The 22,299-nt window shown below is 39.8% G+C and overlaps 1 protein-coding gene across 1 annotated transcript in view; it reads right to left on the bottom strand.

The window, feature by feature from the left end:
• Nucleotides 1–22,299, bottom strand: part of LOC141144794 (dynein axonemal heavy chain 5-like) — a 454,887-nt gene that overhangs the window by 381,405 nt on the left and 51,183 nt on the right. The window contains exons 14-20 of the mRNA XM_073630823.1: nt 12,502–12,621; nt 10,466–10,667; nt 8,932–9,027; nt 7,157–7,330; nt 6,915–7,004; nt 6,023–6,178; nt 2,216–2,355 (exon numbers count right to left, since the gene is read on the bottom strand). Of these exons, the coding sequence (XP_073486924.1) occupies nt 2,216–2,355; nt 6,023–6,178; nt 6,915–7,004; nt 7,157–7,330; nt 8,932–9,027; nt 10,466–10,667; nt 12,502–12,621 (978 nt within the window). The remainder of the gene's footprint in view (nt 1–2,215; nt 2,356–6,022; nt 6,179–6,914; nt 7,005–7,156; nt 7,331–8,931; nt 9,028–10,465; nt 10,668–12,501; nt 12,622–22,299) is intronic.

Here is a 22,299-nt window from a genome sequence, read left to right as displayed (position 1 = left end):
GCTCTTTACACAGTGTCTGTGAACATTAGGCATTAATGGCCACCCCGGGACAACAATTCTCACTCACTGTACTATATCTATAGAAAAGCAGTATTGTCACCCTAAAGCAGGACTACAATCTAACTCCATCTACCCTTCCTCTCCAAGGGAGGTGTTCTGTAGTCCACATGGAGGACTGGAAAGAATGCTACCTGATAAGAGTCAACAGAGGCAATAGGGGAAAGGCAGGTCATAATTTAAGATTTCTGGCAGGATCAACAGGTTTTTTAACCACTTCAGCCTCAGCAACGTACCCGTATATCATCTGGTTTCATTTTTTTCAACTGGCGATGGGCTTTAATGTAAGATCAATCCTAGTGGCTAATTAGCTGCTGGATCGCTTTTACACGAGGTGTAAGCCCCCCCACCACCTTCCGCTGGCTGACCATAGAGATGATCTAGGACCGGAACGTCCCTGATCATTTCTATGGTCTATGAAAACATTACATTGTATATCCCTGTATGTTGCGGTCGTTCAGGTGCTTATCTAATTGTTTTTTGAAACTATGGATGCCCCCCGCTGAAACCACCGCCCGTGGAAGGAAATTCTACATCCTAACCGCTCTTACAGTAAAGAAACCTCTACACAGTTTAAGGTTAAACCTCTTTTCTTTTAATTTTAATGAGTGGCCACGTGTCTTATTAAACTCCCTTTCACGGAAAAAAGCTTTATCCCTATTGTGGGGTCACCAGTATGGTATTTATAAATTGAAATCATATCCCCTCTCAAGTGTCTCTTCTCCAGAGAGAATAAGTTCAGTGCTCGCAACCTTTCCTCATAACTAATGCCCTCCAGACCCTTTATTAGCTTTGTTGCCCTTCTTTGTACTCGCTCCATTTCCAGTACATCCTTCCTGAGGACTGGTGCCCAGAACTGGACAGCATACTCTAGGTGCGGCCAGACCAGAGTCTTGTAGAGTGGGAGAATTATCGCTTTATCTCTGGAATCAATCCCCTTTTTAATTCATGCCAATATTCTGTTTGCTTAGTTAGCAGCAGCTTGGCATTGCATGCCATTGCTGAGCCTATCATCTACTAGGACCCCCAGGTCCTTTTCCATCCTAGATTCCTCCAGAGGTTCACCCCCTAGTGAGTAGATTGCATTCATATTTTTGCCACCCAAATGCATTATTTTACATTTTTCTACATTAAACCTCATTTGCCATGTAGTTGCCCACCCCATTAATTTGTTCAGATCTTTTTGCAAGGTTTCCACATCCTGCGGAGAAGTTATTGCCCTGCTTAGCTTAGTATCGTCTGCAAATACAGAGATTGAACTGTTTACCCCATCCTCCAGGTCGTTTATGAATAAATTAAATAGCATTGGAACCCTGGGGGACCCCACAATTAAATAAAGAAAAATGTAAAGCACCCCTTTCCTTATATAGCAAAAAAAAATGCTGATTTTTACATATGTGATAAGTATCAGAATTGGTTAACTTATCAAACATATGTAAGAAAACACTTCTATGGTATATTTAACAATGGGAGAAAATAAGAAACTGGTTCATTGTTAAGATTTACATTTAACTTAAAGTAGAGTCTTCATAGTGCAGTGTGCTAGAAACGTTTAGACATCTCTGTGATCTGTCAAAGGAAGTTTGTGCATATAAGTAGCTCTGTTTAGCATTCACACAGACACATTACCCTGCTTTTAATTTAATTCGAGTCTAAAGTCAAAAATATATGTTTCTCCTCTAGAAACTGCAATATACCATAAATATTCATGAAAATCCCTGGCGTGTGTTAATTACATTCGTTCAGAAAATGTCTCCTCCAGTAGACTGTGTATTGTCATCTACTTAGATTTCACCAACAGACAGTTTCATTTTGCTGACTACTAGATGTGGTTCTATTTGCTTTTGACACTGCAGTTTTTAACTGTAAAATGCATAAAATTTGAAATGACAAACTGTGGAATGTTTAAAGAGCTGACTTTATATTTATTTTGCTTCTTCTCTTGCATTTTAGGAAATCTCTAGGGGAACATCTGTTACATACAGTATCTATTATGTAACATTTCATATCGTCATGACTACTATTAACCTAATAGTAACAATTAATAAACATAAATTGTAAATTCTGTGGTCCACATAAGCTTGTATTTTAGTATAACATGTTATAAGTAAGATAAAGTGTTTTAAAGTTAGAAAAAAAAAAAATGACAAGTACTTACTTAATTTGTTGGACTTTAATTTGCTGCTCTCTAGTGGCAATGCTGTGTATGACATCTGGCACATCAAAACCCATTTTATGTAAGTACTTTGTTTCATAAAGCACTTCTAGGATTGATGGATCCAAATTAACGAATAACTCCTACATATAAAAACAATCACTTTAGACAGACATATTGAACATGTGTATGTAATACACACACATATATATATATATATATACATATATATACACACACACAAACAATGTCACAAAAGCGAGTATACCCCTCACATTTCTGTAAATATTTTATTATAGTGTTTCATGTGACAACACTGAAGAAATGAGTTTGCTACAATGTAAAGTAGTGAGTGTACAGATTGTATAACAGTGTAAATTTGCTGTCCTCTCAAAATAACTCAACACACAGCCATTAATGTCTAAACCACTGGCAACAAAAGTGAGTACACCCCTAAGGCCACTTTCACACTGAGGCACTCTACAGTGCTTTCACACTGGAGCGGTGCGCTTGTGGGACGTTAGAAAAAGTCCTGCAAGCAGCATCTTTTGGGGCGGTTTATAATATATATATATTTTTATATATATATATATATATATATATATATATATATATATATATATATATATATATATATATATATATATATATATATATACACACACACACACACACACACACACACACATATAAAGATAGTATATTATAAAGAAAAAAAAAAAAAACACAAACTGATTAATAAAAAAAGGAAAACATGTTTACATGGCATATGCAGTTGTAAGGTTTCTATGTTCCACAGCTCAAAACTTTTCCCATAATAAATGAGACAGTTCTGTTTAAGAGACAATAAATCTCTTTTTGCATCCAAGAAGTATCTGGCGCCCATCAATCCACCTTGCATTACACCCACCATGCCTTGTAACCCACTCTGCAAAGAAGGATGTCAGCCGTCCCTAACTCTGGAGTTCCCCATTAGGCCTCTGGGGGCCAGGGACCTAGCTTCACAAGCAACTTTTTTTTTTTGCTAGAGATGGAACATACAGTAGTACATAAACCTTGCTATTCCGCATCAAGGGGGAAACAAAAGCAGGGGTTTTATATTATATTATATGCTTGAGCTGATTGTAGCGGTATTAGTGCACTTGCAACAAGAACAATTAATTACTGTTTGTGATACTTTTTTTTATTTGCACATCTAAAATTTCAGGACAAGCTTTCGGAATGTACCTCTTCTTCAAGGTTCAAGAGTACTGCTTGGTCCTTGAAGGAGGGGACACATCTCGAAAGCTTGGAGGTTTGTGCAAATAAAAAAAAGTACCATGGAAAGCACACAAATGTTCCTGCTATTAGCTTGCTGAAAGTTATACAGTGGAACCTCGGACTGGGAGTAACACGGTTAACGAGCATTTCGCAATACGAGCTATTTTTTTTTCTTAAATCCTGACTTGGTTTACGAGTGTTGTCTCGCAAAACGAGCAGGACTTAAGCCTCTGCGGTGTGCAGTGCCGCATTTGGCCAGTGCCAAATGAGCCATGAGCCTGAGCCATTCGGAGCCATTCGGAAATACTTGGAAACACTCGGAAATACTCCATTCCCGAGTGTTTCTGAGCCTTTCCGAGTGCATCCGAGCGGTCTCCAAGTATTTCCAAGTCTCTCAGGCGCCCCCCCCAACCTCTGGCCACATGCGGTATTGCATGCAATAGAAGTCAATGTAGAACGAATTATCTTAGTTTCCATTGACTTCTATGGGGAAACTCTCTTTAAAATGCGAGTGCTTTGAATTACAAGCATTCTCCTGGAACAGGTTATGCTCGTAATCCAAGGTTCCACTGTAAACTGTTAATGGCATTGGGAACATAAAATTAGATATAGGGTCTGTGCACATTGTTTTTGACATCAGTTTCAGATGCTTCTGTGATTTTTTAGGATTCATTGACAGGTGCATTCAACCTCTTTTTGACTTACTTTAACCACTAAGCCACCACCCACCGTCATATGATGGCGGGACGAGGCATCTCTTGTTCTGGGCGGACGTCATATGACGTGATCGCCCTCCCGAGCCACTAGGGGGCGGCGCGTGCCCGCTGCGTCGCTCGGGACCCGGTGCGCGTGCCCGGCGCCCGCGATGTCCGCCGGGCACCCGCGATTGCCGAGTAACAGAGCAGGACCGTGGATCTGTGCATGTAAACACAGATCTACGTCCTGTCAGAGAGGACACAGATCGGTCACCTCCCCCAGTCAGTCCCCTCCCCCCACAGTTGAATCACCTCCCTAGGTCATACATTGACCCCTCGATCGGCCCCTAGTGTTAACCCCTTCCCTGCCAGTCACATTTACACAGTAATCAATGCATTTTTATAGCACGGATCGCTGTATAAATGTGAATGGTCCCAAAAATGTGACAAAAGTGTCCGATATGTTCGCTGCAATATCGCAGTCACAATAAAAATCGCAGATCGCTGCCATTACTAGTAAAAAATAAATAAATAAAAATGCTATAAATCTATCCCCTATTTTGTAGACGCTATAACTTTTGCGCAAACCAATTAATATACGCTTATCGCAATTTTTTTTTTACCAAAAATATGTAGAAGAATACATATCGGCCTAAACTGAGGAAAAAATTTGTTTAAAAAAAAAAAAAAAAAATTGGATATTTATTATAGCAAAAAGTCCCTCTTCTTTTGTTTATAGCGCAATAAATAAAAACCACAGAGGTGATCAAATACCACCAAAAGAAAGCTCTATTTGTGGGGAAAAAAAATGATAAAAATTTCATTAGGGTGCAGTGTAACATGACAGCGCAATTGTCATTCAAAGTGCGACAGCGCTGAAAACTGAAAAATGGCTTGGGCAGGAAGGGGGTGAAAGTGCCCTGTATTGAAGTGGTTAAGCTGCTTTTGCAATTATATGGGGACAGATCTGAATGAACAACAGCTTGGATAGTGCCCCTGACCCCCAGTATCAGTGGGGGCTGACATTTCACCTCAGGGAGCTGGTTCTTAGAAATGGTGGGTGTGTATGGTTGCAGAAAAGATGGGTGCCAGTCACTTTCGAAATGAACAAGGTGAATTTATTGCTCACAACAACAAAAATGCAGGAAGACAGGGTTAGGGCACAGGACACCCTTGGGACAATAGGCAGACAGATTAGCAGACTCCAAAAACAAAAAACAGCCAGGTAGACAGAAATACAGAACAAGAGCCTTAGGCCTGCACCCAATGTTCTGTACCTATGTAGCAACTGCTACCTCCCAATAGAAACCTCATGCCTCCAGACAACAACAAGGCTCCCTCCAGGCAATAAACAGGCTCTCTCCGACCGAGCCTCAAGCCCATGGCCAGGCCTTAGAATCTAGGCTTTAGACTCCAGGCCTCATCCAACTCAGCTGTTCCTTGCACATCCACTCCAGACTAAGGTCTGCGTGGGAGGTTCCAGATCACCTGACTTCCTCCAAATATATACTCTCTGCAAGCATGCTCAGTGGCAATAAAACTCCTACTGATTGCCTGAGAGAGATATGCATATTCATAACTAGCTTCCCTGTAGCTCATCATACAAATGGCAAAGGCAATGGTGCCACCTATTAACAGAAGGAGGGAACCACAGCTAAACCAGGAGAAAACCCAAATGATCACAAAGACTACAAATCAGCTGGGTTAGTTACCACCTAGCACAGTTAAATTTACTAGTAGCCCGGGTTTAAAACATTTTCATACTTCTAAGATGCCCTAACTTATAAAGAGAAAAAAACTGCTTAAAGGATTCTGTTACTTTGAATATATATTATAAAAACGGTATATTAAATACCTTTGTTTCTGGGTGCCTGACCAACAAGGATGCATGCAGACCAGTTTTGGCAAGTTCTGCACATTTACACCATCCTCTGTAATACAATAGCTCAAACTCAACAAGGACGGAAGCAATGTTGTTGTAGCTTCTGATGATCTTTTTCATTTCTTGTCCCTATAGAAGTAAAATAGATCATTTATGGTATATGGTTAAAGTTGTATTTTACTATGTGCACACGATATTGGTACTTGATAAGCAAACTGAAAAAGCAGAAGTTGTAAATAAAATAAATAAATACAGCTAACAAGGAATCATTGCCCACTTCCTGAGCAATAGTGGTTTAATACTAGGGTGTCAGCCTTTTCAAGCCTTGCTTGATGATTCAAATCCTGCTCCCTGTCCTTCCTCATTATTCACAGGTACTAAGCCTGTGCTCATGCTATTTAGCAATAAGATCCATCATAATAATGATATCAACAAATAATAGTCATTGCAGCTAAGGAAGTTGAGCCTATAGGCAACCACTTCTTGATTGTTTAATATCTGTATTGTGGCCTCAATTTTGGTCAGCAAATTGCAGCAATACATGACTAATATTTGGGTCGGTTTATATAGCCAGTTTTTTTTTTTCTTCAAGGTTAGATCACATAAACCACAGCAAAATAACAAAACCATTTTATTTAATTAAATGAATTTCAGGGGAAAAATACCAACTTTTTTTGGTTTAGAATGATACAAAACCAGACTTTACCACAAAAACACAAAGTCTAGGGCAACTTAGGTCTTTTAACATTGTTTTGTTTCCAAATACAAGACAAAGCGCTGCATTATACTATACTGTAAATAATGTACAATTCTGCTGTGACATCTACTGTCCATGTGCTGATGTACCAATAAAGAGTAGACAAACCTGCAAAAGCTCAATTTTTGTTTTAAGGAACCTCATTGGTTGGTCAATTTTTCTGTACAGTTGCCGAGCCCACATGATTTTCCCTGTTATCTACAGACAAGATTACAAATAAAAAAAAATGTCATCTTCCAAATCCATATCTTGAAACAATTAAAAGAATATGATGCTAAATTATAAACTTGTATTAAGCCATGGAAAATTCTTAAATATTAGTATTGTACTTATGCATTGTATGTACTCACCGGGGGTACATTTCGAGGTGTTGGAGGGCTGTCTTTATGTTTCTGGTAAAGTTTTCGCACCATTTCTAAGTCTCGACTGTATCTCTGCAGTACTACCATATATTTTTCCCCAAAGTCAAGATGGTTCTTTCCAATTCGCTCAAACTTAAGCAGCAGATTTACCATCTGCTCAGTCTAATTAGAAACAGAACAAATTACCATTTAATTTGAAAAGCTTGTAAGTTTTAAAGTATTTCTAGATATCATTCAAAAATAAAAGAAGAAGAAATGTTAAAAAGCCCTGTGATCATTTATACTTAAATAAGGTACTGGAATCAACTGGTTATTTTGTTTCCATCTGTAGGCTCTGACAAGTTGTACAAGTCAGCCACCCAACACATATAGGAGGTGAAAATATTTGGGATGAAAATCTTAAGACCCCTTTCACACTGGGGCTGCAGCCACATTAGCACTAAAGTGCTGCTCGCTTTTTTGGCCACTAGCGGGGCGCCCTTAACCCCAAAGAAGGGGCTAAAAACGCCCATGTTGCGGCGCTTCTGAAACACTTTTCATTCATTTCAAAGGACAAGGTGTTTTGGGAGCATTAAATAGAGCGCTCCCAAACCGCCCCAAAGATGCTGCTTGCAGGACTTTTCCTAAAGTCCCGCAAGTGCACCATGAAAAGTCAAACTGAAATGAATGGGAGGCGGTTTTCAGTCACTCTACAGGCGCTATTTCTAGCGCTAAAACACCTGAAAACCACCTCAGTGTGATAGGGGTCGAAACAAAGGGTCATGGAGTAATAATTTTCATGCTTGTCACGTGTCTACAAGGGCAAATTAGTAATGCAAACCTAGCCAAATGTATTTATTTTGGAACGGTAAGGGCTTGTTGCACATAGGAAACAATTGTTTTTTATGTGCCCCATTCACACCCCAAAGCTAGTGTGATGTGTGGTGCATTGCAGTGTGGGAAAAATGCAACATGCATGCATTTTTCCACACCACACTGGGTGGCACCATGTGTCACTGCACATCACTGCAATACATCACGGTGCTGTGCAGTGACGTGAATGAAGTGTCACTATGTGACACAAATCAGAGGATGAGGACTGCACTCCACTTTGAATACAGATGGGTGCACAGCGTCCTTCTCTCAAGACAAGACAATGGTCAAAGGGATGTTTTGAGTAAGGAACCCTGTGTGGCTGCAAAACATTGGCTTACTTGACTGATGATATTGCACTACTAAAAGAGTGTATACGTTTGCAAAGGAGTGCTATTGACTTGTCATTGTTTCACTATGTGACATTTTAAACAGAGTGGAAAAAAAGGAGAACCAGAAGTGTAATGCATTGAAACATTGATGCATTGCCGGAATGTACACTCACGCTCGCCTACACAGTAAAACGCTGCACTGTACAAAAACATTAGCATTATTCTTTGGGTTCGTTTCATGTCCAAAGTGACAGTTTTAGTTTTACATGATTATGAGGCTAAATAGTTGTATCACAACTGAGAGCACCTTTTAGTGATGAAATTCAACCTCAGATCTGTTACAGAACCTAAACATGATAAGGGGGCACTTTTTAAACACATGTAGATATGTTCTGTTACTAATTTATCGCAAAAAATGTATCCAGAATATAAACGTATTCTTTAAATTGCATTAGAAATAAAAGAAGGCATAAATTAGCAACTGAAAAAAAAAAAATTAGAGAGTTTTGATAAATGTGCTGTATTTGTTTAAAGAGTATGCCTTGTTATTATGTATACACTAATAAATAGTATACTTACAGTCAAAGGTTTTTCAAACCAAGAATCCACAAATGCTTGAAGTGATTGGTAAAGACCTTCTATTTGATTCTTGAATTCAACATAGTCTTTATCGAACTGAAAATAAAAGCAAACATAAAAATGTCATCTTACAGACACAGTGTATATATGTAGGGGTTTTATAGTAGTTAAGTGACATTCCCACCATCTGGAGCCAGACATACTGCTACAGAAGCAAAGATTTTGACCTATGGGTAAGCAAGCTTGGTGCCTTATTATCCTCTCACACTTCCTATCTATCCACAAACAAATGGAGAAGGGGTAAAAAATTGTACAAAGCAAATTTGTAGGATTATGTTAGGCGGGTGCAGGAAGTTTATTGGTTATACTTGTGTAGCCAGGTCTTTGGCTAGAGACAGAGCAATTTAGTACACTGTGCTGCAGTGTTCTCTGTGCTCCCAATGGACTTCAGCTCGCCCCGATCCAACAGGGGTAGCTAACAAGCAGAGAGCGCTCAAGAGACTTAATGGTGGGCAGCACTGAATCACTGGAGATGTAGTGCAGGGGAAGGATCATGCTATTGGAGTCAATGGATTATAGAACTACAAGTCCCAATTCGAGTTGGGTATAAAGAGAGCGAGAGCTGTTATCATCACAGGATGAATGCAGAGGGATATCCTCTTTTACTATGAGGGGAGCAAGGTGTGCACATCAAACTGCTACAAGCATGCGGTCATGTGTTGAGGACCGGAGTCACTTCAGGCAGATTAGAAAGTGAGCTGGCATCTAAACAGCAGGACCCCTGTTGCTGTATCGCTAGGACTGGTGAGAGGACACTACTGCCATTAACCTGTTGCTGCTAGCTAGATTGGAAATCTAGCTAGCAGCATTATTTAGTGCATGTAGACTTTAATGGGATTGTACTCATGTGCACCACCATAAAGACAGGACCCCAACGCTATACCAGGTGAAGAACTAGGGCTAAAGACTATTTCCTCAGATAGTGGTCTTAGAAAAGAGGACACAGGATTGAGGATTACACTGCAGTGGGCATAAGCTAAAAACCATTAGCCTGAATTAATGACTTTTATGTGCCTGCTGTTGCAAGTGAGTAAAAAATGAAAAGTTGAACTGGACCCATCTCTGGGTTTGTTATTGTCGTCAATCACCTATGTCTGAGCAGCAGAATATTCATCAGTGAAAATGTGGAATGTGTACTGGGAAATGCAGCCATGAGAGTGAGTAGGTCACAGTTAGTGACTAGTCCCACATTATTCCCTCTGAGAATGGGGGTCCACTCCAGCAAAGTCTACATCTGAATCCTGCTGGCAGGGCCTAAAACAGGAATGTTGGTGCTATGTATACTAGACCCCCGCCTACATATTGATAGTGCTTCCCGACTTGGTACCTAAATTAAACTTGTGTTGACTGTGTGCATGGTTCAGTTTATGAATAGATGAGAATCGCATGTTAGTACGCTACTACTGGCTATTTCTTGCTATATTATTTTTCTAAATAAACCATTATTTCCACTATAAGAAATAGTTTCACATACTTCTTGTTTTCGGTGATCCAGTACATCATACGTCTTTGATTTGGTGTTGCTAACAATTGTTTGGTAACGAATATTGATCTTTTCAATTCCTTCAATTCTAATATTCTGAAGATCCGCCAGACTTTCCAAAACATTGCTCATGTCTGATATCTTCTGAAGCCGCTTACAAAAAGTGTCCAGTTTCCCAAATATATAATTTTCACTGAGGATACAATAGTAAGGAAAGAAAAGGAGAAAATTTATAGGCACATTAAAATGTAATTTTATGCAATTAGGAATTTAATAGTATTTTCAGTCTTGAAATTGGATTATTGAAATCCCATTTATTTAATACCTTTCTCTTTTGTGAATGTATAAATCATTTAAATTTAATTTAATAGGTGTTAAAATTCCATCCTTTAAAGAATATGGGCAAAATAAGGACACAGAGGCTACAGTAATCATTATGCTGCATTTGCAAATTAATAAATGTAAGTGGCAGTAATGCTAGAAAAAATAGTTCACAATTTATTGCTCTAAAGGCACCAGAAGCATAAACCAGGTAGAAAATTCATGTGATTTATGAATTCATGTTTACACCGAAGAAAATGACAATTCTACCAATTCCAGTTGTATGCATGGAGCAGACTTGGGAGGGGGGGAGTGAGGTACTAAGATAAACATTTTGCTGTTGATGATAATACATTTTAGCGATTATATAACTTAGCTTAAACTGATCCTAAACCACTCCAATACATTTATGTTTCTGATGCCTAATTATCTTGTGAACATGAGTTTGACCTGAACCCAGTCTGTTTCCAGTTTAGCGAACAGGCGAACAAACTGGCCATATTTAGCCAGTTCACCCACCGAAATCCCTGGCTTATATTTGTAAACAAACATTAACCAGTAGTCTGTTAGTTTGCAAAATGACAGTTCCCTGGCTGGCTAGTGTTTCTAAACAGAAGGGTTGGAGGATCCTGGGTGGTTATTGACCAAATATGAGCATATCGCTGTATTTGGTCAATGGCCTCGTTCAGCATTCCTGCCCACTTTATTGACATAGAGAGTAGCAGAGGTGGGGCATTGTGTCAGTAGGTCATTGTGATGACACGATTGGTGTTGCATTTACATAGGGGGACATTGTTTTTTTTATGTGTGGGTGTTTTTATTTACTTTTTCTTTTTTTGTGAATGAGTACTATGTACCCCACACTTATTCATGGGTGGGGGGGGCTTGATATATTGGGCCCCCTTATTCTAAAGGGGTCTTACAGATTTCAATAAGTCACCCCCATAGACCCCAACATCCCTTTTGGGGGACATACTTTTGAGATGAGGCCCTTGTCTTCTCAACATTTGGGACATGCTACTACGCATGTTTTTTGTTTATGTTCGTTTGTATGTTTTTCTTAAAGTGCCAGCACTATTTTGTTTTTAATTGTCATGAGTCCCCCCTATACATTCATAAAATACCTTTATCCATGTATACAGCCTGGGTGGCTAAGAAAAAAGGAGGTGCATGCAACCCTCTTCCTAAATCATACCAGACCATATGCCTTTAACCTTAGGAAGGTACTCTGCGAGAGGGGGCTGATTTGTTCACAAACAAAAGCTGGCCAGGGATCTGTCATTTAGCAGCTAAATGAGAGATCCCTGTCTGTTATTTGTAGACAAATAATGACTCTTTTAAAGGAGTATAATGTACTGCTTCACAAGTTTATGTGCTTCACTTTACTATGTTTGGTTTAAAAGACTTTTTGCTGCGTTTGCCTCCTGCAAACCTAACTTTGCCAGTTTTGTCATCACTAATCCTCAGTTGCTAGTTACCATGTTTTACTGAATGCCTCCCCCACACCAGTACTTGTATTACCACTCTGCAGCTGGATAACTTGGCAGGAGCCAATTTTTGAATACAATTTCAGACCAGTAAAGGAAATGAAGTTAGGCGTTTCTAATATCGTATGTATTCTTAACACAGAAGTGAGCAGAACACTTTGCAGTGGAATAGGGGCTTCACATGAACAGGGAGAGACAAATAAAGATGCGTACACTTACCTGAACTCAAACTGCCTTTCATTTGGGGTTTCTTTAAGTTTCTCCTTCACCTTATGAAAAGAAGCCTGATACTGCTCATTCAGGTACACACATTCTTGAATTCTCTTCAAAAGGTCCTCCCTATGAAAGAAATATGAATACCTCTAATGTTTTTACCAGAGCATAATCATCACTGAAAACTACCCCCCAAAAAAAACAATTGATCAAATTTTAAAGTGTGCCCACTGGCTTCTAGTATATGGGAAACCACTGATGTTTGACTTGTTAGCCTCTTGCAATGCCCTGCATTCAGACTTGAAAAGGGAAGGTCAGCACCAATAGCCAAGTCAGCACCAATAGCCAAGTCAAGAGAGCTGCATGCAAATGTGCTGACAAGGAAAACATTCATAGAAGGAGGGAGCAGAATGGTGATGTCATCCGTCTGCTGCTTCTCCTGTACTATTCAGTCAGCAGTCAGGAAGTGGAGAGGTGACACCGGTGTAAAAACTGGTGTCACCTTGCTGCAAATCTCAGAACTGGATGAATGAAAAAACAAATCATTTGGTAGGTTTAAACAGCTCTCTTATATGTACAGTATTTCCTCAATGTATTTAGAAGTGTGCTTGAAACTACAGTTAAAGTATAAGTAAATACAATATACAATAGAAATATAGAATAGAGTATAGTTTAATCGTGCTACAAAAAAACATTAAGAGCCCATCTAAACCTCATATTGAATGGTAAAATATATGTTCATGAACTGTTTTACTTGCCAAAGATTTTGTAATTCTGGTCTTGTGGTCCAGGCACCCCTTCCAGACAACGATAGCAGTGAACACTAATAGTGGCACATATTACATGTGATGTAATTGTACAATCTTATTCACATTTCCCAACAACTATGTGGTGTGAGGGCCCACCTACCTAGAAATAAATTTAATGGACTCTTTAGGTAGGTCCTCACACTTCATAGTTGTTAGTTAATTTGAAAACGAGGAGATACTGGTTTTGTTCTTCAGATCTAACAGCTACCAAATAGGGCAGACATCCCTTTTATTGATGGACATCTCTCTGGAACATTTGCTTCAGTAATTACTTCCTCACATTCTTGCTTGTACATGTAATTTTTTTAAGGTTCATTATTGACAGTTGTTAACAAGAGAAAGTGCCATTAATTGATCGCCTCTAAATTACTAACATCTACAACAGCACTGCCATATGCAATGCCAAATCTGTTCTATAAGATTAAGAAACTGATGAACTTGTTCATGCCATCAAGAATGGTGTGAAAAAGAAGTATAAATAATTGTATTTCTTATTTTTTGTTAAAGTAGCAAAAATACATTCTGTCCCATTGTAGTGGGATTATACTGTTTTATTATAGTTAATTTATAGACATTTCATTTTACATACACACGTTTCTTGTCAGTTGCAATGATGGCATGGTGCTAATTATATAACATAGTCAATTATAATTTATATTTTTGTAAAATTTTGTGTGTTCATGTGTTTGTACTAATATGTGCATTTATTTAATAAATTACAATACAATATCACCTGATTGTGTAACCTCAATAATGATTTGCTTATTATTATACAGGATTTATATAGCGCCAACAGTTTGCGCAGAGTTTTACAACATGGGGCAGACAGTACAATTACAATACAAATAAATACAGGAGGGATCAGAGGGCCCTGCTCGTTAGAGCTTACAATCTAGAAGGGAGGGTCAAGTGGAACAAAAGGTAATAACTGTGGGGGATGAGCTGATGGAAAAAATGAAAATACAGTTGTTAGGTGTGGGTAGGGTAGGCTTCTCTGAAGAGGAGGGTTTTCAGGGATCGTCTAAAGGCTAATAGAGTAGGAGATAATCGGACAGATTGGGGTAAGGCATTCCATAGGATTGGAGAGGCTCTAGAAAAGTCCTGGAGGCGAGCATGGGAGGAGGTGACGAGGGAGCTAGAGAACAGGAGGTCTTGAGAGGAACGAAGAGAATGAGTAGGTTGGTATTTAGAGACTAGGCTAGTGATGTAGCTGGGGGCTAAATTGTGGATGGCTTTGTAAGTAGTTGTAAGTATTTTGAATTTAATTTGTTGAGTGAGCGGAAGCCAGTGGAGGGATTGACAGAGAGGAGTAGCAGACACCGAGCAATTGGTAAGGTGGATGAGTCTGACAGCAGCATTCATGATGGATTGAAGAGGTGACAGACTATGTAGAGGTAAGCCAATGAGAAGGGAGTTGCAGTAGCCGAGGTGAGAGATGACCAGGGAGTGAATTAAGAGCTTTGTTGTGTCATTGGTTAGAAAGGGGCGTATTTTGGAGATGTTGCGGAGGTTGAGGCGGCAAGATTTGGACAGTGATTGGACATGGGGCTTAAAGGAGAGTTCAGAGTCCAGGACTACACCTAGAACCTTGGAATGCGGGTATGGGCTTATAGTTGTGCCATCGATTTTGACAGAGAGATCAGGGGAGGAAGAATTATTAGTTCGGTTTTGGATAGATTGAGTTTGAGGAAGTGGTGTGACATCCAGACTGATATGTCTGTTAGTAAATTAGTGATACGTGAGGAGACGGAGGGAGTGTGCTGAGGGGTAGAGAAATAGATTTGGGTGTCGTCAGCGTAGAGGTGGTATTGGAAGCCATGGGAGGCTATCAGCTGACCCAGGGAGGTGTAGATTGAAAATAGAAGAGGTCCAAGAACAGAACCTTGGGGGACCCCAACAGAGAAAGGAAGAGGAGAGGAGGAAGTAGAGTTGTAAGAAACGCTAAAGGTGCAGTTGGATAAGTAGGAAGAGAACAAACGAAGAGTACAGTCATGGAGACCAAAGGCGTGGAATTTTTTGAGGAGGAGGGGGTGGTCAACCGTATCAAAGGCAGCAGAGAGGTCTAGGAGTAGGAGTACAGAATAGTGTCCATTGGTTTTGGCCGTCAGTAGATCGTTTGTCAGTTTTAGGAGAGCAGTTTCTGTGGAGTGTCCTGGACGAAATTCAGACTAAAGGGGATGAAGAAGGCTATTATCAGCAAGGTGGAAGCTCAGTCGGTTGTAGACCAGATGTTTGAGGAGTTTGGATAAAAGGGGAGCAAGGAGATGGGGCGTAGGTTGTTAAGATTGGATGGGTCCAGTGAGGGCTTTTTAAGTATGGGGCTGACAAGTGCATGTTTTATGGAGTTGTGGTAGATGCCAGAAAAGAGGGAGAGATTGAAGATGTGGGTTAGAGAGTGTAGAATCGGGCCAGAGGGTGAACGTAGCATTTACGAGGGAACAGGATCCAGAGGGCAGGTGGTAAGATTGACGTTAGCAAGTAGTTTAGCAACCTCGTCTATAGTTGTGGAGTTGAAAGAGGGAAGTAATGATTGTACCTGTGGGCATGAAGTGTAAATCGTGGAGGGTATCTGAACAGTGGAGATCTCCTCGCGAATTGTATCAATCTTCTTAAATGGTAGTGGTGGAGTTCAGAGGAAGGGAGTCCATAGGTAGCTTGTAATGGGGAAAATGGAATAAATTCCCCATTTTAATTGTAAGGATCTAAGTGTGGTTAGATTTTTATTGATCCAAGGAGAGAACGAGTGTCTGTTGTTATAAGCATGGACAAATCTAGGGTCTCCTAAGAAAGAGGCTAAGGAGAGGAGAGTTTGAATGTATATTTGTGCCTATTCCATACTTGATAAATTTGAGCAATGATAATGTTGTGTTTGGTAAGTTTACTATAGGAGGTGGCGTTGGACCATAATATTCCCTGTAAATGTAGTGGGGATATGGAAATGGTTTTGAATTGTTTCCATGGAGTCTCCTGGGTGGGGGTGAACCATTGGGTAAGTTGCGTTAGTCTGGCGGCTAGGTAATAGAGCCAAAGGTTAGGGAGACCTAGGCCGCCGGCGGATTGAGATCTATGCATGAGGGCATAGCTGTATCTGGGTTTTTTTTCCACCCATAAAAATTTGTTGATATCTCTTTGAAGGGAAGTCAATTTAGATTTTGAGATATTAATAGCAAGGGCACGGAAATAATATAAGAGTTTAGGGAGAATCGTCATTTTAATGGCACATATTCTACCCAGGAAAGATATATGGAAAGACGGCCAGGATTTTAAAAGGGAAGTGATCTGAGAAAATAGTGGGATATAATTGGATTTATATAAAAGGTTGTGTGTTGAGGTGATTGTGACGCCAAGATATTTAAATGATTGGGGACACCATATAAATGGAAAATTATTTGATAAGGTTTGAATATTTTGGGTATAGTTAATTGGTAGAGCTGAACATTTATTAGTGTTAATTTTAAGGCCTGAAATGGTGTGAAAGAATTTGAGTTCTTTAAGGAGAGATGGGATAGAGGTAAGAGGATCTGTAAGGAATATAAGGGCATCGTCAGCGTATAAGCTGATTTTGAAGTCACCATTTCCCTTAGTATATCCCTTTATATCAATGCTATTTCTGATCTTGTGGGCTAAAGGTTCAATTGCATGGGCAAATAAAAGTGGTGATAGGGGACAGCCCTGTTTAGTCCCTCTACTGAGGGGAAAGAAATCAGAGTTATGTCCAGGAATTTTGATTCTGGTTTGAGGGGCGTGATATAGTGTGTTAAATCCCTACAGGAATTTATCTGAAATCCCATATTTAGGCAGTAGGAAGTTGAGATATGACCAGCTAACGCTGTCAAACGCCTTATGGATATCTAAACTAAGGAGGCATAGTTGACGAGAGTGTAGATTTGCGTCCTGTATAATATTAGTGATAAGTCTAATATTATCGACGATTTGCCGACCGGGGATGAAACCAGTTTGGTCAATATGAATTAAATTTGTGATGGCAGTTGCTAATCTGTCAGATAGCAGTCTCCCAAAAAATTTAAGGTCATTGTTAAGGACCGATATAGGGCGATAATTTTGGGGGAGAGAGTGATCTTTGAGTGGTTTAGGGATAAGGGAGAGGTTGGCTAGGAGCATCTCATCAGGAAAGTGATTGCCGTTGAGAATAAGATTAAAAAGATTGGTCGGGTAGGGAGTTAAGAGAGGCAATTTTTTTGTAATATGAGGATGAGAAGCCATCTGGGCCAGGGGCTGTAGATGTTTTGAGAGATTTGATTATTATGATTATTTCTGTTTCAGTACAGGGAGCATTAAGAGATTCTATTTGCTGTGAGCTAAGGGAGGGTAACTGAATGTCATCCAGCCATGATTTAGAGGTGTGATCGAGAGGAGGTTGTGGACTCGAAAGTAGGTCTTTGTAAAAGGAGGAAAATATATTTAAAACTTCTTGAGGTTGGATGATCATGTTTCCAGTCTGATCTCTAAGTTTATATACCTGTGGAGGTTTGTGTTCATGGTTAAGTTTTTTGGCGAACATGGCTGAAGGGGAATTACTATGTAATAAAAATTTTGCTTTGGAGAATCTAAGAGATTTTTCTGTATTTGCTGATAGGATAAGGTCCAAAGCCTTGCGTTTGTCTTGAATCTGTTTTGTAAGTTCTTGAGAAGGAGTATGTTGTAGTTTGTTATATAGGTGATTTAGATCTCTAGTGAGACGTTTGATGTTAGTGAGTCTTTCTCTATTTCTGTTTGCGGCTATGCTAATTAGGTGACCACGTAAAACTGCTTTATGAGCCACCCAAAGTGTTGTGGGAGTGTTTCATCATTAGCGTTTTCTTTAAAGTAGTTTTCAATGTGTGTTGAAATAGATTGAGTTATGGATGGATCAGTTAAAATTGAGTCATTTAGCCGCCAATTGTAAGGGGAAGGTGAGAGTTCTATATGTGATGTTACCAATGAGGTAATATCATGATCTGACCAAGGACAGGGGTTGATAAGGGCTTTGGAAGAGTTGGCTAAAAGTATGGGGGTGCAGAATACATAAACAAGTCTGGCATAGACTTCATTAAGGGTGTGAATAATGTGTATAGGCTCTAATTCCAACATTGTGGGCCCTCCAGGAGTCAATGAGTTGGAATTTGTGAATGGATCGGTTTAAGGATTTAGAGAAAGCTTTGGAGGATGAGGTTACCTTACTTCTATCAAGGGCCGGGTGTGAGGCTAGGTTAAAGTCACCACCTAAAATTATGTGGGGAGAGCTATAATGATCAAGGATCTCAAAAAAAATTCATGAAAAAGGTAGACTGAGATTCCTTAGGGGCATATATCGATGCTATAGTTATCGCTTTGCTATTTATCGGTCCTTTAATAATGACATCGGCTATCTACGTCTTTGTATATATTTTGTATGTCTAAAACAATGGTATTGCGGATGAAGATGGCTACCCCGCGAGTTTTGTTATGAAAAGTGGTATAGTAAATTGGTTATAAGTCTTGTCAAAATAGTTTGGGTGATTGGAAGAGGAAAAGTGTGTTTCCTGCATGAGTATGAAATCTGCCCCCAGTCTCTTATAGCGTTGGAAGGCCTTTTTTCATTTATGGGGTGAATTGAAACCTTGCACGTTATGCGAATAGACTTTAAGAACCATTAGTCACTGGTGAGTGATACTGTTTATGAAAAAAGTCTATATTATAAACATAAAGTAATATAAATGAAAAGAGCTCTTGTGTGTGCAAAGGAGATTCAGTGTCTATTATTATTAAAGATTGGGGAGGATTAGGCGGTGAAGATTGAGAGAACAACATGGAGTGCATATCATACCCTGAGAATGTATTGTCGTAACAAAGAGAAATATAACATTGTTTTTTCCGGTGTCACTGTGAATTATAACAACTTCCGATTTTCAAAATAAATTTGTCATTAGCCATTAGGGCAAAATTAGCATGAAAAGTAATAAAATAAAACAGGATCAAAGGGACAAGAGATATCTTGTCACTGCAATGTGAACTAGAATCCAAAGGACAAATTTGTCCTAAACCTGCAAACATGGCCAGGTGCAGCATCCCCACGAATAAGGGTGTCGCAGTTAACCGCATAAGCAGGAGGGGGGACAATCCAGCGACATCGGACGTAACAGGCTATTAGGTTAAACTAGAATAAAACATAGAGTAATAACAACCAGGGGGGCGGATAGATTTTCCCAAAGTTATCCAATACAACTTATAGGTTAGGGATATTGGGGAGAAAGTAGAACATATAATAGTGACATCATTGCTACACAACTAAAGAGGGTCAGCAGAGTTATCTTAGACATGCAGCATATCAAATAATAACAGATGTCTTACTAGGTACCAGAGAGATATATATAAAAAAAAAAAAAAAAAGGGGGGGGGGACTTCTTTTTTCCTTTCTTTCTTTTGTGTTTGGACATAGGTCCGGTGAAAAAAGCAAGTTTCTGTCAGTAAGAAAAGATATAAGGGTGGTAGTTCGTTAAGATGAGGTGTAATAACAGCTTTGATTTTGTCCTTTTCAAAATATGGAAGGGGATTATAGATATCGTTTTTTGTCCGTGTTCAAATGGCGGGGTACAGCAGAGGTGTTGTAAGACATCTTGTATATCTGCTTGGGAAAACAGTCTGATATGGAGTATCAATTAGTCAAGGTTGAATGTGAAAAATACCAGTGGAATCTGGTTGGAAAAAATAAAACAAAACTAAATAATACAATCCTCCAAGCGATTGCAGCATATGTTCAAGAAGCTTGATCTTGAAAAGGTTGACGCCATCTTCTTTGGTCATTTGTATTGCGTCTGGAGGACGGGGTAGACCAAATTGGGGAGGGTCTTGGGGTTGAAAGGAAACGGTTGGGAGGTTCTGGTTCCAGCAGGCCCAGCTTTACAAGCAATTCCTTTCCCTCGATAACATTGTACACTGTGTATGTAGAGCCATTGTATGGAATTGTGAGTTTAAATGGGAAACCCCATCTATATTTTATTCTTGCTGCTTGTAGAATATTGGTAACCTCCTTCATCCTGCATCTTCTGTCTAAGGTGGCAGGAGAAATGTCAGGGTAAATCTGCAGCTTTTTACCATCCAGGGCTATATTGGGGGAGTTCCTTGAAGCATGCATGATGTCCTCTTTTACCAAGAAAGCCTTCATACACATGATAATGTCTCTGGGAGGTTTACCTGGTGTGGGCTTAGGGCGTAATGCTCTGTGTATTCTGTCGCATGTAAATGCTGATAATGGTTTATCTGGCAAGAGGTTATGGAAAATCTTGGAAACCGTGGGCATAAGATCTGTGACCGATTCTGTAACGCCACGTAATCTGATATTATGGCGTCTATTTCTATTATCTAAATCTTCAACTTCGGCTTGCATGAAGGCAAAGCTGTCAGCTAATGATTCATAATCTTTTCTTAGATCGTTATGTGCAAGTGAGAGTTCATCATGTTTGGTTTCTAAGATGTCTGGGCAACTTCCTATGCTAGCAATCTCATGAGACAGGGCAGTAGTGGATTTGTGGACTTCGCTCTCAATCTTGTCAACCAGTTTGTCAAAAATAGTTGTAAGACTGGCATCCAGATCTGCTTTATAGAGGGGAGAGGTGTACTCACAGTTCCCATTGTTGGAGGAGAGGATGGATGGGTTGGATGGAAGTTTCCCGGAGGCAGCGTGAGAGCCGGCGCCATCTTGGGACATCTTCCAGCTCTGTCTGGCCGCAGCGTCAAGAAGAAAGTTTGTAAGGTTGTGCTGTGAGCAGCTAAAATGCCCAGATCTCCTCGTTGGCATGTACGGAGGTGATCTTTAGGGGTGGGTGCAGTTTTTGCCAGTATATGGGCACTATAGCCCTGGTGATTTAGCCTGCACTGGGTCTGGGTCCGACGGAGCTGTGGTTACTCGCGTCCTTCCCGCATCGCGACGCGCATGCGCCCCCTCCATGACTATGTTTTTTAAGACTTCTAGTATCATCTGTTTTCCAAGGTTGAAGGGGTCGGGGCCTGATTCTGTGTGTAGTGAGGGGGGGCCAGTGAGTCCAGTGAGGCTAGAAGTGAAGCGTTGTAGAAAGAAGGGGCTAGGTCGGTGGAGGATAGGGGTGAGATTTTGTCATAGAGGTTGTCGGTAGCAGAGTTGAAGAAAAGGGTTGAGAAGGGTTGAGACGACGTAGGTTTCTGTGGGTAACTTTTAGGTGGTTGGAGGGAGAGGAGGTGGAGGAGAGGGAGAGAGTGAAACTAATAAGGTAGTGATCAGAGAGAGGGAATGGATAATTGGAGAGGTTGCATGGAGTGCATTGGTAAAGGAAACAAGGTCAAGGGTATTGCCTTCAGAGTGAGTAGGAGCAAGTATCCACTGCTTCAGGTCAAATGAGGAGGTTAGGCTGAGAAGTTTGGAAGTGGCAGGAGTGTTAGTATTAATAGGGATGTTGAAGTCACCCAGAATGATTGTGGGGATTTCAGAAGAAAGAAAGTAGGGTCGTTTTTTTGTCATTTGCCTATATTCATCCCGATGTTTAAGCATCTTAAGCTGGAATTCATTTTTCTGCAACCGGTTGGGAAGCTTCCTTTGAGTTTTTTTAATTGAATTTCCTTACATCTCAGTTATCCCTCATTATTGAAGGCAGTCTTTACAATCTTAGGTAGGATTATTCTAAATGATGGTGTGTTTTTTTGCAATATCTGCTATGACTAAGTTCAAAACACATTGGCAGGTTTTTAGTTATTGCTGTGAGTTTAGTTCCTGTTTACTCTTTTTGCAGTGCATACTCCATGCCTGCCTTTAGAAAATCCACTAGTGACTAAAAACATTGGTGTTGATTTACTAAGGATATAGGCTGTTCACTTTGCAAAAGAATTTTCTTCGTGAAATTTCACTTTTAAAAAAAACCCAATCACATGCAAGAAAAAAAAAATATTTTTGCTTGCATATATTTGAATAATGGTAGTAGAGCTTCACCTTATTCATTAAGCTCTGGGGAAAAATAGGATTTTTATAACAGCTTACCTGTAAAAT

The sequence above is a fragment of the Aquarana catesbeiana genome, linkage group LG05, assembly GCF_042186555.1.
Source record: "Aquarana catesbeiana isolate 2022-GZ linkage group LG05, ASM4218655v1, whole genome shotgun sequence".
NCBI classification, from domain to species: domain Eukaryota; kingdom Metazoa; phylum Chordata; class Amphibia; order Anura; family Ranidae; genus Aquarana; species Aquarana catesbeiana.
Note: the sequence above shows the minus strand (reverse complement) of the source record. Positions and strands in the feature narration are given on the sequence as shown.